Source organism: Monomorium pharaonis, chromosome 10, assembly GCF_013373865.1.
Source record: "Monomorium pharaonis isolate MP-MQ-018 chromosome 10, ASM1337386v2, whole genome shotgun sequence".
Classification (NCBI taxonomy): domain Eukaryota; kingdom Metazoa; phylum Arthropoda; class Insecta; order Hymenoptera; family Formicidae; genus Monomorium; species Monomorium pharaonis.
The window spans coordinates 11,639,093-11,656,114 of record NC_050476.1 but is presented as its reverse complement, the minus strand read 5'-3'; the positions used below and the strand labels follow the sequence as shown (position 1 = coordinate 11,656,114).

At 39.8% G+C, this 17,022-nt stretch overlaps 4 protein-coding genes across 4 annotated transcripts; 2 read left to right on the top strand and 2 right to left on the bottom strand.

Annotated features, from left to right (window-relative positions):
• Positions 1 to 1,081: 1,081 nt before the first annotated feature.
• LOC118647688 lies at positions 1,082 to 2,032 on the bottom strand. The gene is made up of 2 exons (XM_036293059.1): positions 1,894 to 2,032; positions 1,082 to 1,803 (listed from the first exon to the last, which is right to left on the bottom strand). The coding sequence occupies exons 1-2, from the start codon at positions 1,938 to 1,940 to the stop codon at positions 1,221 to 1,223; spliced, it is 630 nt and encodes a 209-aa protein (XP_036148952.1). The 5' UTR covers positions 1,941 to 2,032; the 3' UTR covers positions 1,082 to 1,220.
• A 2,579-nt stretch (positions 2,033 to 4,611) lies between these two features.
• On the top strand, positions 4,612 to 7,219 carry LOC118647687. The gene has a single exon (XM_036293058.1). The coding sequence runs from the start codon at positions 4,638 to 4,640 to the stop codon at positions 7,146 to 7,148; it is 2,511 nt and encodes an 836-aa protein (XP_036148951.1). The 5' UTR covers positions 4,612 to 4,637; the 3' UTR covers positions 7,149 to 7,219.
• Positions 7,220 to 7,350: 131 nt separating this feature from the next.
• LOC118647491 lies at positions 7,351 to 8,274 on the bottom strand. Its single transcript, XM_036292532.1, has 3 exons — positions 7,991 to 8,274; positions 7,648 to 7,816; positions 7,351 to 7,560 (listed from the first exon to the last, which is right to left on the bottom strand). The coding sequence occupies exons 1-3, from the start codon at positions 8,272 to 8,274 to the stop codon at positions 7,351 to 7,353; spliced, it is 663 nt and encodes a 220-aa protein (XP_036148425.1).
• Positions 8,275 to 15,086: 6,812 nt separating this feature from the next.
• On the top strand, positions 15,087 to 16,653 carry LOC118647724. The gene is made up of 2 exons (XM_036293157.1): positions 15,087 to 15,669; positions 15,741 to 16,653. The coding sequence occupies exons 1-2, from the start codon at positions 15,550 to 15,552 to the stop codon at positions 15,951 to 15,953; spliced, it is 333 nt and encodes a 110-aa protein (XP_036149050.1). The 5' UTR covers positions 15,087 to 15,549; the 3' UTR covers positions 15,954 to 16,653.
• The last annotated feature ends 369 nt before the right edge of the window (positions 16,654 to 17,022 follow it).

Genomic DNA, 17,022 nt, shown 5'->3' with positions numbered 1-17,022 from the left:
GTGATAAATCTTCGTTAATTCAATATTCCATAAAAAACGATGAGAGAATTTGATGCGGCAAATATTATATTATTTGCAGGTTCCATACGTTTCCATCGCTTTCTCTCTTTCGACTTTCTTATTTACAAAAGTTTATTACGATTTAAATTTGTCCTATTTTTATTAATAATTTATAATCTCGTCATGTAATCGCGAGTGTGCGTAGCAGCCATCGACGCGAGCTTAGGCGCGGTGCGGCGAGACGTGGGAACGGCGACGACGCTACGCTTCTCCTTCTTTCCCCCGCCGCCGCCGGCAGCCAATGCTTGAAACAGTAGGCCGTGCTATGGCTCGAGCGGCTCGAGCCCTTCCTTCGGCGCGCAAGGCGCGCTCTCATTCGCACAATTTAAAAAATTTATATCTCGATTATTAGCAGACCAAACCCACAACAATATTGAACTTTTATGTTCATCTCGATCCCATCTACCTTTTTATGAACAGTGACCAGTATGCTCTGGGACTCCCTGTATAGTTATTAAGTCCGTATCAGACTAGAGATTGACATTGAGATTGAATTGAAATGTAACCAATTAGTTGGTCAAATTCTAATTCAATCTCAATCTCAATCTCTAGTCTGATATGACTTTGATTGTTTTAAGTTTGTCTTTAAATATAATTTCGTTAATTAGGAAGTATTTTAACGATAAACTTAAGATTTTTAAATATAAGAGTAGTTAATACTATGACAGTTCTAACTACGGGGCTCCGAGGGGGGTGCGGGTGTGCGGGGGGGTACCGGTAGGCGCGGGGGTATGACGTCACGCGGGGAGGAGGATCTCGCGGTGCGGAAATTGCTGACGCGGTATTTTCGGGTCCGCGACCCGGAGCGGGAGAGGGGGAATCGGGGTCCGCGACCGCCGCCGCCGCCGCCGCCGCCGCCGCCGCCGCCGCCGCTGTTGTAGCAGCCATCACCGCGGTGCTCGCTCTCTCCCTCTATTCCGAATCTGTCTCTCTCTCTCTCTATCTCTCTCATCCGTACGCGATATTTCCAGCCATACAGTTTTATCATTCTCTCGCTCTTTCTCTTTCATTCGTTGCGTTCTTTCATATGCGGTTACATACATGCGTTCCCACCCATCTTATCTATGTACCTCCTACTCGGTTCTGCGCACGCCATTATACCGCAAAGGAATAGGGAAGAGAGAAAATAGGTTATAATAATTATTTATAATTTTTTTCATTTATTCCTTTTGTAACGCGTCGTATACAATATTGTCTGATGCATAAACCATCAGTTCGCAATCTACAAGTGAAGTTTTTACACATATTTCATTTAACAATTTGACTGCATCACACTTGTTATGAATATTATTTCGCCGCAAACAGTTTACAAATTGATTATATCGTTCTTTTACTATATGCATATCATCCCATAACTTAAAATATGCATTATTGATAACATCTTCAAGATTTAGTAAAAATTGCACAGTCGATGGTTTCATGTACATAATTTTGTTATTTAAAGTGAATTTTATGATACTCTCGTTACGTATTTTAACGACTTCGATGAAAAGATCATTAATCCACAACGATGTAGCGGTTGTCGACTGCAGGAGTTGCTCGATATCTGTCCGTTTCTCAATAATTATTACCCAGGTATCACGTGACAGCGATATCTCATTGCCCTTGTTGTCACCAAGAATCATCTCTACAAAAGGCTCAAGTCCCACACTGATTCCTATATCCAAATATTTGTAGAATGTAGTCGTCAAAGCAAATCTTCTCCCCAGAATGCGTGGAGTATGATGCGGCTGCGATATTGTTCTGTAAAGAAAAAATGTTGCAAGATATAAAAAATAAAATCCAATTAAATATGTAACAAAATTTGATTTAATTAATTTAAGAAATACTTACGGTTTATCGCACGTTTCATTCTGCTGAATCGGAACGTAATAGTTCATTTTCAGGGAAACTCCGACTTCTTTTGATTAACTAATGCAAGATTGGAACTTTACCGTCCGTATTCCACTGATTAACTGATGTGATACCGTTGTCAGAACTCTTCTTATATTGCACACCCTTCACACATCTCAGTAGAGGGGACAATCACATATTTTTTCACACATCTCAGTAGAGGGGACAATCACTATTTCAAACTTTACACATTCAAGGATGACCAATGTTTCAGAGGTCAAGCGCCGATGTACGGCTGCTGCGGCAAAATATGTTTTAGGCACATACATTTGATACTTACTGATGAGATCATACGAAAATCACACATTCAAATAATGTGAATCTTTGAGAGGTCAAGCGCCGATGTACGGCTGCTGCGGCAAAATATGTTTTAGGCACATACATTTGATACTTACTGATGAGATCATACGAAAATCGCACATTCAAATAATGCAAATCTTGCAGAGGTCAAGCGCCGATGTACGGATGCTGTAACAAAAATATGTTTTAGGCACGTACATAAATCATTTGATACTTTCTTGATGAGATCATTCAGAATCGCACATTCAAATAATGCAAATCTTGCAGAGGTCAAGCACCGATGTTAAGACAAAGAAAATAAAGAGTTATAAAAAATATATAAGCGGTCGGGAAGCGCATAATATCGCATTTGATGCGAAGTTTAAGATCCGAGTGCAAGTTGAAACCGTCATCAATCCGGAGTAATAATTTAGTGCAATATGTGTTCAGTGTGCGCACAGTAGAGACTTCTTAGTATAAAAACTAGATTATTATAACATGGATGACGATATCGTAGAAGATGCCATTTATGTCCTTAACAATAATGATGATTCCGAAAAACGAAAGGATGTGCAGAGAATATCACCAGTGCAATTTCTACGTGATCGAGAACTCGGTTTACGCGGAACGCATGAACGCACCATAATACAGGAAGTTTACATACACGACCAATTTGTTGATAACTGGCCTCATCATATGAAGCACAAATTATATAAAGAGATACTCAATTCGGTTGACACCGATGAAAATGAATATGATATAGCAAAACAAATCGTAGAAAAGACTCAGGAATGCTGTTACCATCTCATTGAGATACCAGCAGGTGTTGGAAGGTATATCGAAGTGATAGCAATAACGTCCCACTTTGCTTATAATACTGAGAATCCCTATGTAGAGAAAATGCTGCGTACTTACCACGAATTTTCAAACCTTTTAAACAATGATGAGGATGAATACGTTCTGTCTGAGCAAGAGAAGGAGATATGTTTTTATATTCGGTGTGAAAGACAAAGCAAGCTAATGCAGTTTGAAATTCAAGACAAATTTCGATTCTGCATTAGGTGCTACGAAACTATATGCGAGTGTCCTGTTGAAGATTGTATGGTGTTGTTTTAAAACAGTGATAAAAGACAACAGTGATAAAAATGGAGAATAATTTCGAGCAAGTGGAACGCGAGCTGTTGGAGCAAGCAAATGGAGTCACTACTTTGGGCGAGTGTTTTATGTGGTTGCAGCGATGCGATGAGATTATACAACAGCTTGAGGAACATAGCCGCATAAAGCGTCCTCGGTTTGCCGTCGGACAAAGGCAATCGTTGGTGGCGAGGATCGCGCGACTCGAAGGTGAAAAGACACAATTACAAAGACGTTTCGTGCATGTAGGTGGTAATTACGCGAGCACTAGTAATAACGCGAACAAACTTATGTGGCGAAAGATAGATACAGCGTTCGAGAATCGCATTCAGACAGGTGCAGTGATAAATACAAACTATATTGAACCGCGAACGTTTTTAGAAGACGCAGGCGGTATAGTGCTCGAGCGAGTGCGGGACGCTCTAGAGGAACACAACAGTGTAAAAGTGAATACAGCATTCAACGGCGTGTTTGTAACGGGTGATAAACGTGCCAACAAAAGTATAAACACTAAAAATTGTGAACTATTCCAAACGTCGGACTTGGACGAGTGGTATGAGCGACGCGTTATCGAACCCACATTAGCATCACTTGAAGAGTTTCAAGAACGAGATAGCGGGTGGGCGCTATCGCGAATTCTCAATTTGATTCTAAATATAAATAAGTACAATCCTCTACACGCGGGGTGTTACGTGACATTACCGCGAGAAATAATGATGAAGCGTGCAGTAGTGAACGTTAATTCAAAGGACAATGCATGCTTCGCATGGTCAGTGGTTGCCGCTCTACATCCTGCTGAAAGAAACACAGGATTGGAATCATCATATCCACATTATACAACAGTCCTAAAGTTTGATGACATTGCGTTTCCCGTTACAGTAAAGGACATTGGAAAATTTGAGAGTCTTAACAATATATCGATCAACGTCTACGGGATGAAAAAGGAAATGGCAATGCTAAAGATTCTTCCGCTGCGGCTCTCCAATGACAAGAAAGAGAAGCATGTCAATTTATTATACGTACAAAATCCGCACGAAGACAGCGTGGGTCACTTTGTCTGGATAAAAAATCTGTCCCGCCTCATCAGCTCCCAACTGAGCAAACATGATGGAAAAAGATACATTTGCGATCGGTATGTATAATATGTTTAAAAAATTCACATGATCCAGCAAAAAAAATTAATTAAAATTTTTTAAAATTATTTTTACAGGTGCTTGCACTATTTTTCATCATGCGAGAGGTTGCAATCACACACTGTAGACTGTCAGAGGATGAACGACTGCGCTATCACATTGCCCGCTGAAGACGACAAGTGGTTAAATTTCCAGAATGTAAACCACAAGGAACGAGTGCCCTTTATCGTCTACGCAGACCTCGAGTGTGTGCTGCGGAAGACGCAACATGATACAGAGCAAGCGTCATACACATATCAACAACATGAGGTATTCAGCATCGGGTATTACGTGCGATGCTCATACGATGACACGTTATCCACGTACCGGTTTCGTCGCGATAAAGATTGCGTCGCATGGTTCACTAAACAACTTGAAAAATTAGCGTATAATGTTAAGACTCGTTTATCAACTAATATCCCCATGGAAACGTTATCAGAGGAACAATTGGAGGCATACCATAGCGCGACGCGGTGTCATATCTGCGATAAGCCATTCGCGTCGGATGATACGCGGGTGCGCGATCATTGTCATTTGACTGGTCGTTACCGCGGTCCTGCACATTCTCTCTGTAATTTAAATTATCGAAATGCATCATACATGCCTATTATTTTTCATAACTTATCTGGATACGATTCGCATTTCATTATTAAGGAAATAGCCACAGCGTTCAAAGGGAAGACTGACGTACTTCCCATCACGAAAGAAAAGTACATTTCTTTTACAAAACATGTCGTAGACACAGCCGATAAATTAGATCCACACAATTACATAAAACTACGGTTCATAGATTCATATAAATTTTTAAATACTAGTCTCGAAAAATTGGCATCATTTCTAGGCAAAGAAAAATTAAAAATTGTACGTTCCGAATTTTTACACTTATCTGATGAGGATTTTGATTTATTGACACGAAAAGGTGTATTTCCGTATGAGTACGTTGACTGCGTGAACAAGCTGCAGGACACATGTTTACCGCCGCGCGAATCATTTTTCAGTTCCCTGACCTCTGATACTGTATCCGAGAGCGATTACATGCACGCTGAGAATGTCTGGAAGCGATTCTCCGTTCAAACGTTGGGTGAATACAGCGATCTATATTTGAAAACGGATGTGTTATTGTTAGCTGACATTTTTGAAAATTTTCGCGATAAATGCTTAGAAAGTTACGGTCTCGATCCAGCACATTATTACACTCTCCCCGGATACACGTGGGACGCTATGTTAAAATATACAAAAATTACTTTCGAACTGCTTACTGACATTGACATGGTAATGTTCATCGAACGCGGTATACGCGGCGGTCTCAGTCAATGTTCAGGCAGATATGCACAGGCTAACAACAAATACATGCAGACGTACGACCCATCGAAACCATCCTCATATCTTATGTATTTTGACGTTAATAATTTGTATGGTTGGGCGATGTGTCAGCCGCTGCCATATGGGGAATTTCAATGGATCGAAGTCTCGAATTTTGACATAAATGCGATCGCTGCTGATTCACCAACGGGATACATTCTCGAAGTTGATCTCGAGTATCCCCGAGACCTTCACGACGAGCACGCTGACCTATCTTTCTGCCCAACACGCGATAAACCGCCAGGCAAGCGTGAATGTAAACTTCTCGCTACGCTGTATGATAAGGAACGTTACGTCATACATTACCGCAACCTGCAGCAGTGCATGCGTCACGGTCTTCGTATAGCAAAGATACACCGTATATTACAATTCGCACAATCTCCATGGCTCTGTAAATACATAGAGTTAAATACACGATTCCGGACACTCGCCAAAAATGATTTCGAAAAAAACTTGTATAAATTAATGAATAATGCGGTGTTTGGTAAAACCATGGAGAATGTGCGCAATCATGTTGACGTTAAGTTGTTGACAAAATGGGTGGGACGGTATGGTGCGGAGACAATGATCGCGAAACCAAATTTTCATAGTCGGAGTGTTTTTGCAGAAAATTTAATCGCCGTTGAACTTAGAAAACTCGAGGTGAAATTATATAAGCCGATTTATGTAGGCATGTGTATCCTAGATATTTCTAAGACGTGTCTATATGAATTTCACCACGAGTACATGCTACCTCTGTATCGTGACAAATGTAGAGTCATGTATACTGACACCGACAGTCTCATATACCTCGTCGAGTGCGAGGATATTTACGAGACGATGAAACGTGATATTGCTAGGTTCGACACAAGCGATTATCCGGTCGACAACGCGTACGGTATGCCTCTCGAGAATAAAAAAGTTCCGGGCTTGATGAAAGATGAGAATAATGGCGTGATAATGACTGAGTTCGTTGGACTTAGAGCAAAGATGTATGCGTTAAAGGTAGATGGAAAGAAGGACACTAAAAAAGCGAAAGGTGTCAAGAATAATGTAGTAACGCGAACCATAACATTTGATGATTATACCCAGTGTTTGAGAGATGAGATCGAGATGACGCGTAGCCAATCATGTATAAGATCCAAGCTACATAAAGTATATACGGTGTCCGAAACAAAAATCGCTCTAAGTCCATATGATGACAAGAGATACCTTATACCCGATTCAGTTGAAACGTTACCGTGGGGACATTATCGAATACCACTATAATATCTTTAACATTATATGCACATTTAAATTACATGCACATTAAAAATAATTATATATATATTTTTATGTTAAAAACATGTATTAATAAAAATGTATTAAGGAAAGGATGATAAAGAAATCTCACATAATATAAAATTAATATAATAATGTATTTGTTAAATTGTACTTTTATGTGAATATAATAAAAACAATTTTTATTGGATTAAATAACAGTGTCTTTATGTATCCATGAATTATGCGATCCATCGAATCCCAGCCACTTGACATAAATATCATCTCCTTTTCTGCGCAATATTTTTTCAACGAGATACACGTCAGGATTTGCAACACGCTGCAGCTCATATTCGTAAAATCCTCCAGCGATAGGTTTTCCAGAGGAATCTTCCAGTACATATGTCACAGGATTGGTACGCTGTACTTTAATAATTTTAAATATCTCCGTAGTCCAATTTGGTGTATAACCCTTCTCAAAAACAGTTTTGAATTTGCTGACACGCACCGAGTCACCGACTTTAAATCGCGCGGGTGCCGCAATTTTTATGTGACTATACACCGTGGTTAAGAGTTTTTTAGCGATTGCAGGCGTAACATCGATAGGTCGCATGCCAGTAGTTCGATGCTTTCGTGCATTGTACTCTGACATGAGATGTGGCAGCAAATTAATCCATCTATAATTTCCATTGAGTGTAAATTGTTTCCACATGACGTTTTTTAATGTTCGGTTAAAGCGTTCGACAACTGATGCTTTCATTATAGAGTATGTAGAATAATGATTGATATTATGTTTATTTAATAGTTTCTGCACGTTGGTGTTATAAAATTCCTTTCCTTTGTCTGTTTGCAAATTTTTCGGACATCTGCCATCTTTCTGAATTATCTTTGCAATCGCAATAGCAACTTCGCTACCGCTCTTGGCCTTCAGCGGTACAGCCCATGCATGCTTGCTCAGCACGTCGATAACGGTGAGTATGTAGTGATAACCTCGGTTAAATCGTGTGTAAGGACGCATCTCAACCACATCCGCCTGCCACAGGTCATCGTATCCGTGAACTATGACGCGTCTTCGAGAAAAATTTCTTCTCGCCGGAGCATGCAACTCCTCAACCAACAATTGTTTCTCAGACATGTTCAGAGTATGACATGTAAATGGTGCATATATTCAACGTACTAACTTTTTTACTCAGCACGATGAGTTACTGCGTCGAGCTGTCTTTGAATCTCGTTTAGCGTATGAGCTGTAATTTCAACCTTACTTTGAAGTGTCTCAATCTTCCTCTCGATTTCATCCTGTCGATCCTTTAAAATTTTCACAGTTTGTTGCACGTATCGTTTATTGGCTGCATCACTATCATCTACAGGTAACGCTAAACGTCGAATCTTGCACGACTTTGCATCAAAATCGGTGACAACCATGCAAAGAGCGTTATCACGCATGTAATTTCTGACTAATCCGCTCCATTGATAATATGGTTCCGCACCACCTCTTCCGAGTGATGTTCCAAACTTGTTGATTGACATTTCGATGTTGACTAAATGATTTGTTTCGCGCAGTTTTAATTTATAATAAAACCAGCCTCGCGAAGTTCCTCGATAATTGATAGAATCTCGTTGTCGTGAGCATTGTGCCCTGCCTGGTGTGAGGCCTCGAGCAATCGAAGGCGATCCACAAGCTCGTTGGGATCATCCCAATGAACATAATCGATCTTGTTATTATTTAATGTAATAGCGCTTGATAAACCTTGTCCAACTTTTGCGTCTGTTACTAAGGGTGCAATTATATTTTTATATTTAGACCCTTTGTTACCCATTACTTGATTATGTGCAATATGTCCTCGTCTATATGCATTTGTCACCAATAGAATGTTTTTATAATTTTGCAGGTCATTATTCGTGTACATGTTGGGCATTTTCATGAAAATTAATTCGTACAGACCAGGCGTTCCCGTGTATATTTTACCATCTATAACTATGTTATCATTCTTATGTATGTCGATGCGTTTATCGCCGAGCATCGTTCCAAAGTCGGTGAAGTAAACTCCGTAAACAGTATCTATAATGACTGGTTTTTTACCACTCAGAACAGCCCCCATATATTTTTGACCTAATGGACCATAGTGCATGTGCAACTTTTCACGTCCCTCTCGCGTTTCCAATTGTTGTCGAATAGACGTCACAAGCGGTTCATTGGCTGCTATTTCAAAAACGTCTTCGACGGAAGGTACATGACTGTACGATAAATCACTATCATGTAGTATTTGCGATGTTTCATTCAAATTAGTTGGTACAGTTTTTGATCGTCTCATTTTTTTAACAGGAGTAGAGGTCATTATAGAATTAAACGAAGCGTTTGATCGCTTTCGTTTGGGTTTTGGTTCTGCGTATTCGTCTTCCCCCGAGAAGAACGATTCATTCTTAATCGGATCTGATACATCACCAATAGTGTTTTCAACAATCTGTTTTAATGGTTCGACAATGGGCTTAAAGTGTCTCTCCAACGCCATTTCTTCTTGCACTTTACCCGCTTTCAAAGCGCGATATTTTTTACGAATTGAATCACTTGTTTTCGCAATCTCTTTCACAATCTTCTCACGATCCATATTGTTATCTGTGTTATCCATGTTGAGAAACGCTACTTGGTCAACGTATCAAAAACAACTAACTGCTTTATGGTATTGCGAAGTCATTAAATCCTTTTCGATATCGTCCATCGGCGAGTGCGCTATCCTTATCTATCACTAAAAATCCATACTTTTGTTGCCAACAAGTATGACATAAATTGCTAAAATCCTCATAAGACATGTCGGTATTTACATGATCGTTGTACGCATGTTTTAGATTGGTACCATCCTGCTTGAATAAAATTAGAAAATTTGCATTGTCGCGTATAAGATGTTTCGGTATCTTTGCATACGTCTGACAGAGATAGAAGCAGTCGACATCCACGTGTCGCCCCATTGCAAAGTAGTCTCTTATCGTATCTTGCTTATCACACGCCACGTCATCAAAGATAAAAATGGAATTCGGAAGCGCTTCACTCGGTTGAATGACATCACAGTTATTGGCAAATGCAAAATAACTAACTTCTTCAATCGGTGTCAATAAATTTTCCAAATACAGATATTTCGGTTGTTGTAATGATTTCGAGTACACATACACATTCTCAAAACGTACTCCATGCGGACTTTCCAACAAGCTTATTAATACGTTTGTCTTGCCACAATTTGACGGACCGCAAATTATACCACGTATAGAACTCGGCAACATGTTTCCATGCCTCCTTATTTTTCTTTTGGACATTATTCTGTCATCGAAATTTGTTACTTTAATCGCTGGTGAATGTTGTACGAACCGCATATTTTCTCCCTCTATACTCTGATAAAAACTGACAAAAATTAATAAGACCGATCTATTTATAGAGACGCACCGAGCAAAATTGTTCAGTATGTAAAATGTTTCTCATATTGTCACATCCCTCCGATATACTCGATTTGAGTGTCGAGCAGTTAGAATTCGTGTCGAAACCTATTCTGCTACGCGTGTGTAGCAATTATATCGAATACGTGTGGGACAGGCTTCCGGAACACATAAAGGCTGATACGGAGATTCGAAGCCATCGTCGTTGCTACGAACATTACAATCAATCGTTGCACCAGACGCACATCGACGGCCCCGCACCGTTGATAAAGAATTGTCGCGAATGCCAGCGGTAGGTCGCGGCTTGTTAAATCGTGTGATAAATGCGCTTCCTTTCGAACTGCACATACCAGGATATCAATTTTGCGGTCCAGGTACTAGGTTGAAAAAGCGATTGGCCAGAGGTGATCGGGGTATTAATCCGTTGGACGCGGCATGTCGCGAACACGACATTGCATACTCCCAGAGCAACGAACTCACCGATAGACACGCAGCTGATAATATACTCGCTGCGGAAGCGCGAAAACGCATTACAGCGAACGATTCGACTTTCGGAGAAAGAGCTGCTGCAGCAGCCGTTTGGGCAGCTATGAAAACTAAGACAAAAATCGGTATGGGTTTGAAAAAGAAAAAAAGTGATAAAAAGAAGAGAGCGAGTAAACGAATACTTCTGAGAACGAGTAAACGAATACTTCCGGTAGCGAAACGCGGTGGTGTTTTACCCATTCTACCGCTGTTGGGTGTTCTCGGGTCGTTGGTCGGTGGAGCGGCGGGAGTTGCGAAGGCTGTGAATGATAACAAGGCAGCACAGCGTCAGCTGAACGAATTGAAACGTCATAATCGTGTCATGGAAGGTCATGGAGTTTATCTCGCTCCATATAAGCGTGGACAAGGAGTGTCGACGAAAAAAAAAAAAACGTCAAAAAGACGTTAAAAATGCCAAAAGGTGCAACTACCAACATACAATTATTACAGTTAGCGAAACGTATGAGCATTCCACACTTTAGAGGAATTTTTATGCGTACAGCATTACCAACGGTTGGAGCATATCGAAACGAGAGCGGTATTGTAAATTTAGATAACGCTGAAGGATCAGGTACACACTGGGTGGCATATGCAAAGAGAGGAAATCGCGCTATATACTTTGATAGTTTCGGCAATCTTAGACCACCGAAAGAACTGGTGCAATATTTAGATGTAACGTGGATCGAGTATAATCACACGCCTTATCAACGTTATGATCAAAGCAACTGTGGCCAACTATGTCTGCGTTTTCTTCAAACAGTTAGTAATCAATTTAAAGGCTAACATTATGCAATTTAACTCAGTATTCGTTTCAACATGTCACTGACGTTTACGGTAACTGGCAAGAGTAGCATCCTCGCGGTAAGCTATTTTCCAGCCGTAGATTTGAGCGATGGCGATTATGAGCTTGGTCTCACAGATTTTGAAACATACTATACCATACCTAATGTAAATTCGTCGAATAACAAATTTTATTATGACAAAGACAACAAGGAAATTACAATTCCCGAAGGATCGTATGAATTGCGTGATATAGATAGATATTTGAAACGCACAATTTTACAATCTCATTCCAATGTTGTGGAAAAGAGAACGTTTCACAAAGAAGATGAAGAAGAAAGCGAATATCCGGTGGTGATTCGTGCTGAAAACAATACAATGAAGAGTGAGATTATGTGTGCTTATCAGATAAATTTCTTTAAACCTAACAACGTTGGATCGCTGTTGGGATTTTCATCGCGTATTCTTGAATCGCGAATGTGGCATGAATCGGATGCACCTATAAATATCATAAACGTAAACATTATTCGCATAGAATGTAACGTGACTGCGGGTGCGTACAGCAACGACAAGTGCGTACACACAATACACGAATTTTCGCCGAGGGTGCCACCAGGATATAAGATATCGGAAACGCCTGCACAGATCATTTACCTTCCAATCGTTGCACGGAGCATTACTGATTTGACGATTCGCATTGTGGATCAGGACGGTCAATTACTCGATTTTCGTGGAGAGGAGATTACTGTTAGATTACACGTACGAAGACGATAACGTGAGATGCTCGTGTTGAATGAGCAAGTGAAGGATACAATTTTTACACCAATCAAGAATATTCGACCGTGTGAAATAAATTGTAAGACAGTTAAAAATATTCACTCATCTGATAAAAAGAATCTCACCGCGTCAAACGTTGAATTTTTAAAATCATTGGGATTTATTGTACGAAATATCTAAGATGTCTAAGATCTTGAACATTGGAGGTGAGCCGATCTTTGACGACAGCATCGTCAAGATCGAGACTCATACGTACAATCCGTACGCCAACACCACTTTTGGATACAGCGATGAAATAAGGATACCCATACAACAGCAGGATTTATACACGTTACCATGTGAAAGTTTTCTCTACGTCGAAGGAAGATTGGTAAAGAAGAAAGACGATACGGATAAAGATGAGATAAATCTCGGAAATAATTGCGTGGCGTTCATGTTTGATGAAATTCGATATGAACTCAACGGTGTGGAAATTGACCGCAACAGAAACGTTGGAATAACCAGCACTCTCAAGAACTATGTATCGTTGTCATATGACAAAGCAGTAATTATGCAGAATGCAGGATGGGAATTTTCGTATAACCTACCGGAAGGATACTTCAACTTTTGCGTACCGCTTAGTGTATTATTAGGCTTTTGCGAAGATTACAAACGCGTGATTGTTAACGCTCGTCATGAATTGATTTTGATACGAGCGCGCAACGATAACAATTCTATCGTTGGAAATTCTACGGCTCAACCGGAAATTGAATTATTTAAAGTGCAGTGGCGAATGCCGCATGTTACGTTAAACGAAGTCAACAAATTATCTTTGCTGCGAGCTTTGGAGAGTGGACAATGTCTAAGTATGAGTTTTCGCTCCTGGGATCTGTATGAGTATCCTTTGCTGCAGAGTACGACGAAACATTCATGGGCTGTTAAAACTGCAATTCAGCTCGAGAAACCGCGCTTCGTTATTTTCGCACTGCAGACAGGTCGAAAAAATATCATGTCTCAAGATGTTACGATCTTTGACGACTGTAATTTAACCAATGTAAAACTTTATTTAAACTCTGAATTTTATCCGTATGACGATATGAATTTAGACTTTCGTAAATCTAGATATGCCATTCTATATGACATATATCGACGTTTTGGTAAATCTTATTATGGATATGAGTGTGAAACACTGCTAAATGTAATCACATTCCTGGAAAAAGGACCTTTTGCGGTCATTGACTGTTCGCGACAAAACGAATCCGTCAAGAGTGCTACCGTAGATGTGCGCATAGAATTTGATTGCAAGGAAAATGTTCCTGCGAATACTACCGCTTATTGTCTCATTTTACATGATCGTGTAATTGAATATTGTCCGTTGTCCAACGTAGTGCGCAAAATCATGTAACATTAAACTGATAAAAACTGAGATATTTGGTATTAAATTACAGTCTTGAAGAGTTACTCATAATGATCGTACCGACATTTGTGGATCTGCAAGGATTTATTGTCGATAAAAAATTTATCGTAAAGGAAGTAGCGGTACTGAAAAAAGGAACTGTTCTCGCACATTATATTTTTGCTAGCCCCATGCCATGGCGTGTTCTTACAAAATCCGACAAGTCTTGTGCTTCTTGGTTGATTGCATATCATCATGGATTGCAATGGAAAGACGGGATGATACCGTACAGCATGGCGAAACGTCTGATTACATCTGCTGTGTGTAATACGGATGACAGCAATACTATCATATACGTTAAGGGACTTCAGAAACGAGAATGGTTGACGGACATGCTTGATACCGATGATGGGATATATATCAAGACTTTGGATGCAGATTATGAAGACATTAAATCTTTAAATAATCTAGATGTTAGTAATACTATACGATGTGAAAAACATATTAAGAATTGTGCATTACAAAATGTATTTAAAATATATAACTGGTGGTCACAATATCAAAATAATTGTGGAATTTTTTCAAAATAAAGAAAAATAAAATGCAATAAAATGTTTTCTATCCTTTTCCCATATAAGATATATAGATGTATGAAATGGATATAAGATATATGTAGGAAGATGTATGAAATGGAATATGATATGTTTAATATCTTAGTACTACTACTACAATCTTAATATGCTCTTTGACTGAGACGTTGACCGAGATAATATAAGACGATCTCGTTGATAAATCACGTACGATAGAAAAAATTATATGAAGTCACGTACGATAGAAAAAATTATACTTTAACACAACTTTTTTCAATTTATTTCACAAGTGATAGTTCAATATCGGTTCGATGGCTATATGATATAGTTTGATAGCTGTACGATGCGGTTCAATATCGGTTCGATAGCTGTATGATACAGTTTGATAGCTGTACGATGCAGTTCAATATCGGTTTGATAGCTGTATGATACAGTTTGATAGCTGTACGATGCAGTTCAATATCGGTTCGATAGCTGTATGATACAGTTTGATAGCTGTACGATGCAGTTCAATATCGGTTCGATATCTGTATGATGCAGTTTGATAATGTCTGATATAGATGTATGAAATGGTTTGGAATATGTTTAATGATTTTTATTTCGAACGAGATGTTAACTGAGACGTTAACCAAGACAGCATTATAAAGCTTTGAAATGAGAATGCGTGCAGATAAAAAAATTCCACAAAGCTGACACGGCTTTTTCAAATTCATCTCTCAAGTGAGAGTAACGCACATCTTTAGTCTACTGCTTCTCGACGGTGCAGACAGATCGTACAAACTTGTGAACAAAACTTGTGAACAAAACTTGTGAAAATGCAGAGCATCCGCATTGAATATCCTGTCACTGGCGTAAGTGATAGTGCAAGTTTATGACAGGTGAAGTGTAAAAAATTAAATAATAATAATTATTTTGTTTTTAGTATGTATGCGTTGATGGGATGCCGGTTCGACGGGTCGTTATAAACAACGAGGTACGCGTGGAGGTACCACTTCCAGGTCCTCCAATCAACATCCCTTTAGGAGGGTTATTGTCGGTGCGCGAGTCAATAACTAATCAAGTAAGTTTTTAGACATTTATATTTTAAAAAGATGTTAAATTATAAGATTCTAAAAAATGCTAATTTTTTAGCCATGGATCTACCGAGAGGATATCAGAATACCCGGTTTTATCAATATTAACAGGAAATTTTGGACGCATTGGAGAAGGGATTTATTAAGAGCGCAGAACGACGATGTATTAGAACGTTCGTGCGGCCTATTTGGCGAAGCCGACGTGTGGGACCTGCGCCGTCTATTCAGCATGCGTCCTTTAATAGACGAAAATCATGAAGTTTGGATATAAATACATAAATATATGAATATATGAATATATAAATGATTAATTTTGGATATAATTATATAAATATATAAATATAAAGTTATATAAATATATAATATGCGTTCTCTTTCTCACTCCCTTCCCTCGCTTTCAGTTGCACTCATCCCACCCATTAAATACAATATTCTCACTCTCTACACTCATCGCACGCTCTCGCTCACACATACCGCATGCTACACATCGCATACTATTCATCACGTTCTCTCCTTCCCACCCGTTATATCCATATTCCCGCATGCTCTCTCACTTACACTCATCACATGTTCTCACTCATACACATCGCATACTATCCATCACGTTCTCTCGCTCCCACCCATAACGTAGTACATTCTCGTTCGCTTGGCAGCGGCGGCGGCGGCGGCGGCGGCGGCGGTCGCGGACCCCGATTCCCCCTCTCCCGCTCCGGGTCGCGGACCCGAAAATACCGCGTCAGCAATTTCCGCACCGCGAGATCCTCCTCCCCGCGTGACGTCATACCCCCGCGCCTACCGGTACCCCCCGCACACCCCTCTCCCGCTCCCGGGTCGCGGACCCGAAAATACCGCGTCAGCAATTTCCGCACCGCGAGATCCTCCTCCCCGCGTGACGTCATACCCCCGCGCCTACCGGTACCCCCCGCACACCCGCACCCCCCTCGGAGCCCCGTAGTTAGAACTGTCATAGTATTAACTACTTATAAGATTAAACTATAAATATTAGCCTTTTGTATTAAATTATTGGCTGCTGTGCGCCTGCAAAAAACAATTGTCAAGAAGCATATTGGCAAGAAATAAAGGAGATAATATTGAGCTGGTGAATAAGTTTTAATACAAATAAATTATAAATATTACAAATAAATACTTTAACACAAATAAATATTTTACTACAAAAACTTGGCGCTGCTAAATAATTTGCCAGCTCTTTCTTTTTTTTTATGTGCATCTGAATATACAGGGTGTCCCAAATCTGGTGTGCAATACTTCATGGAAAGATAGACGGGATCGAGATGAACATAAAAATCCAATATAGTCTTGGTTAGGTCTATCAATAATCA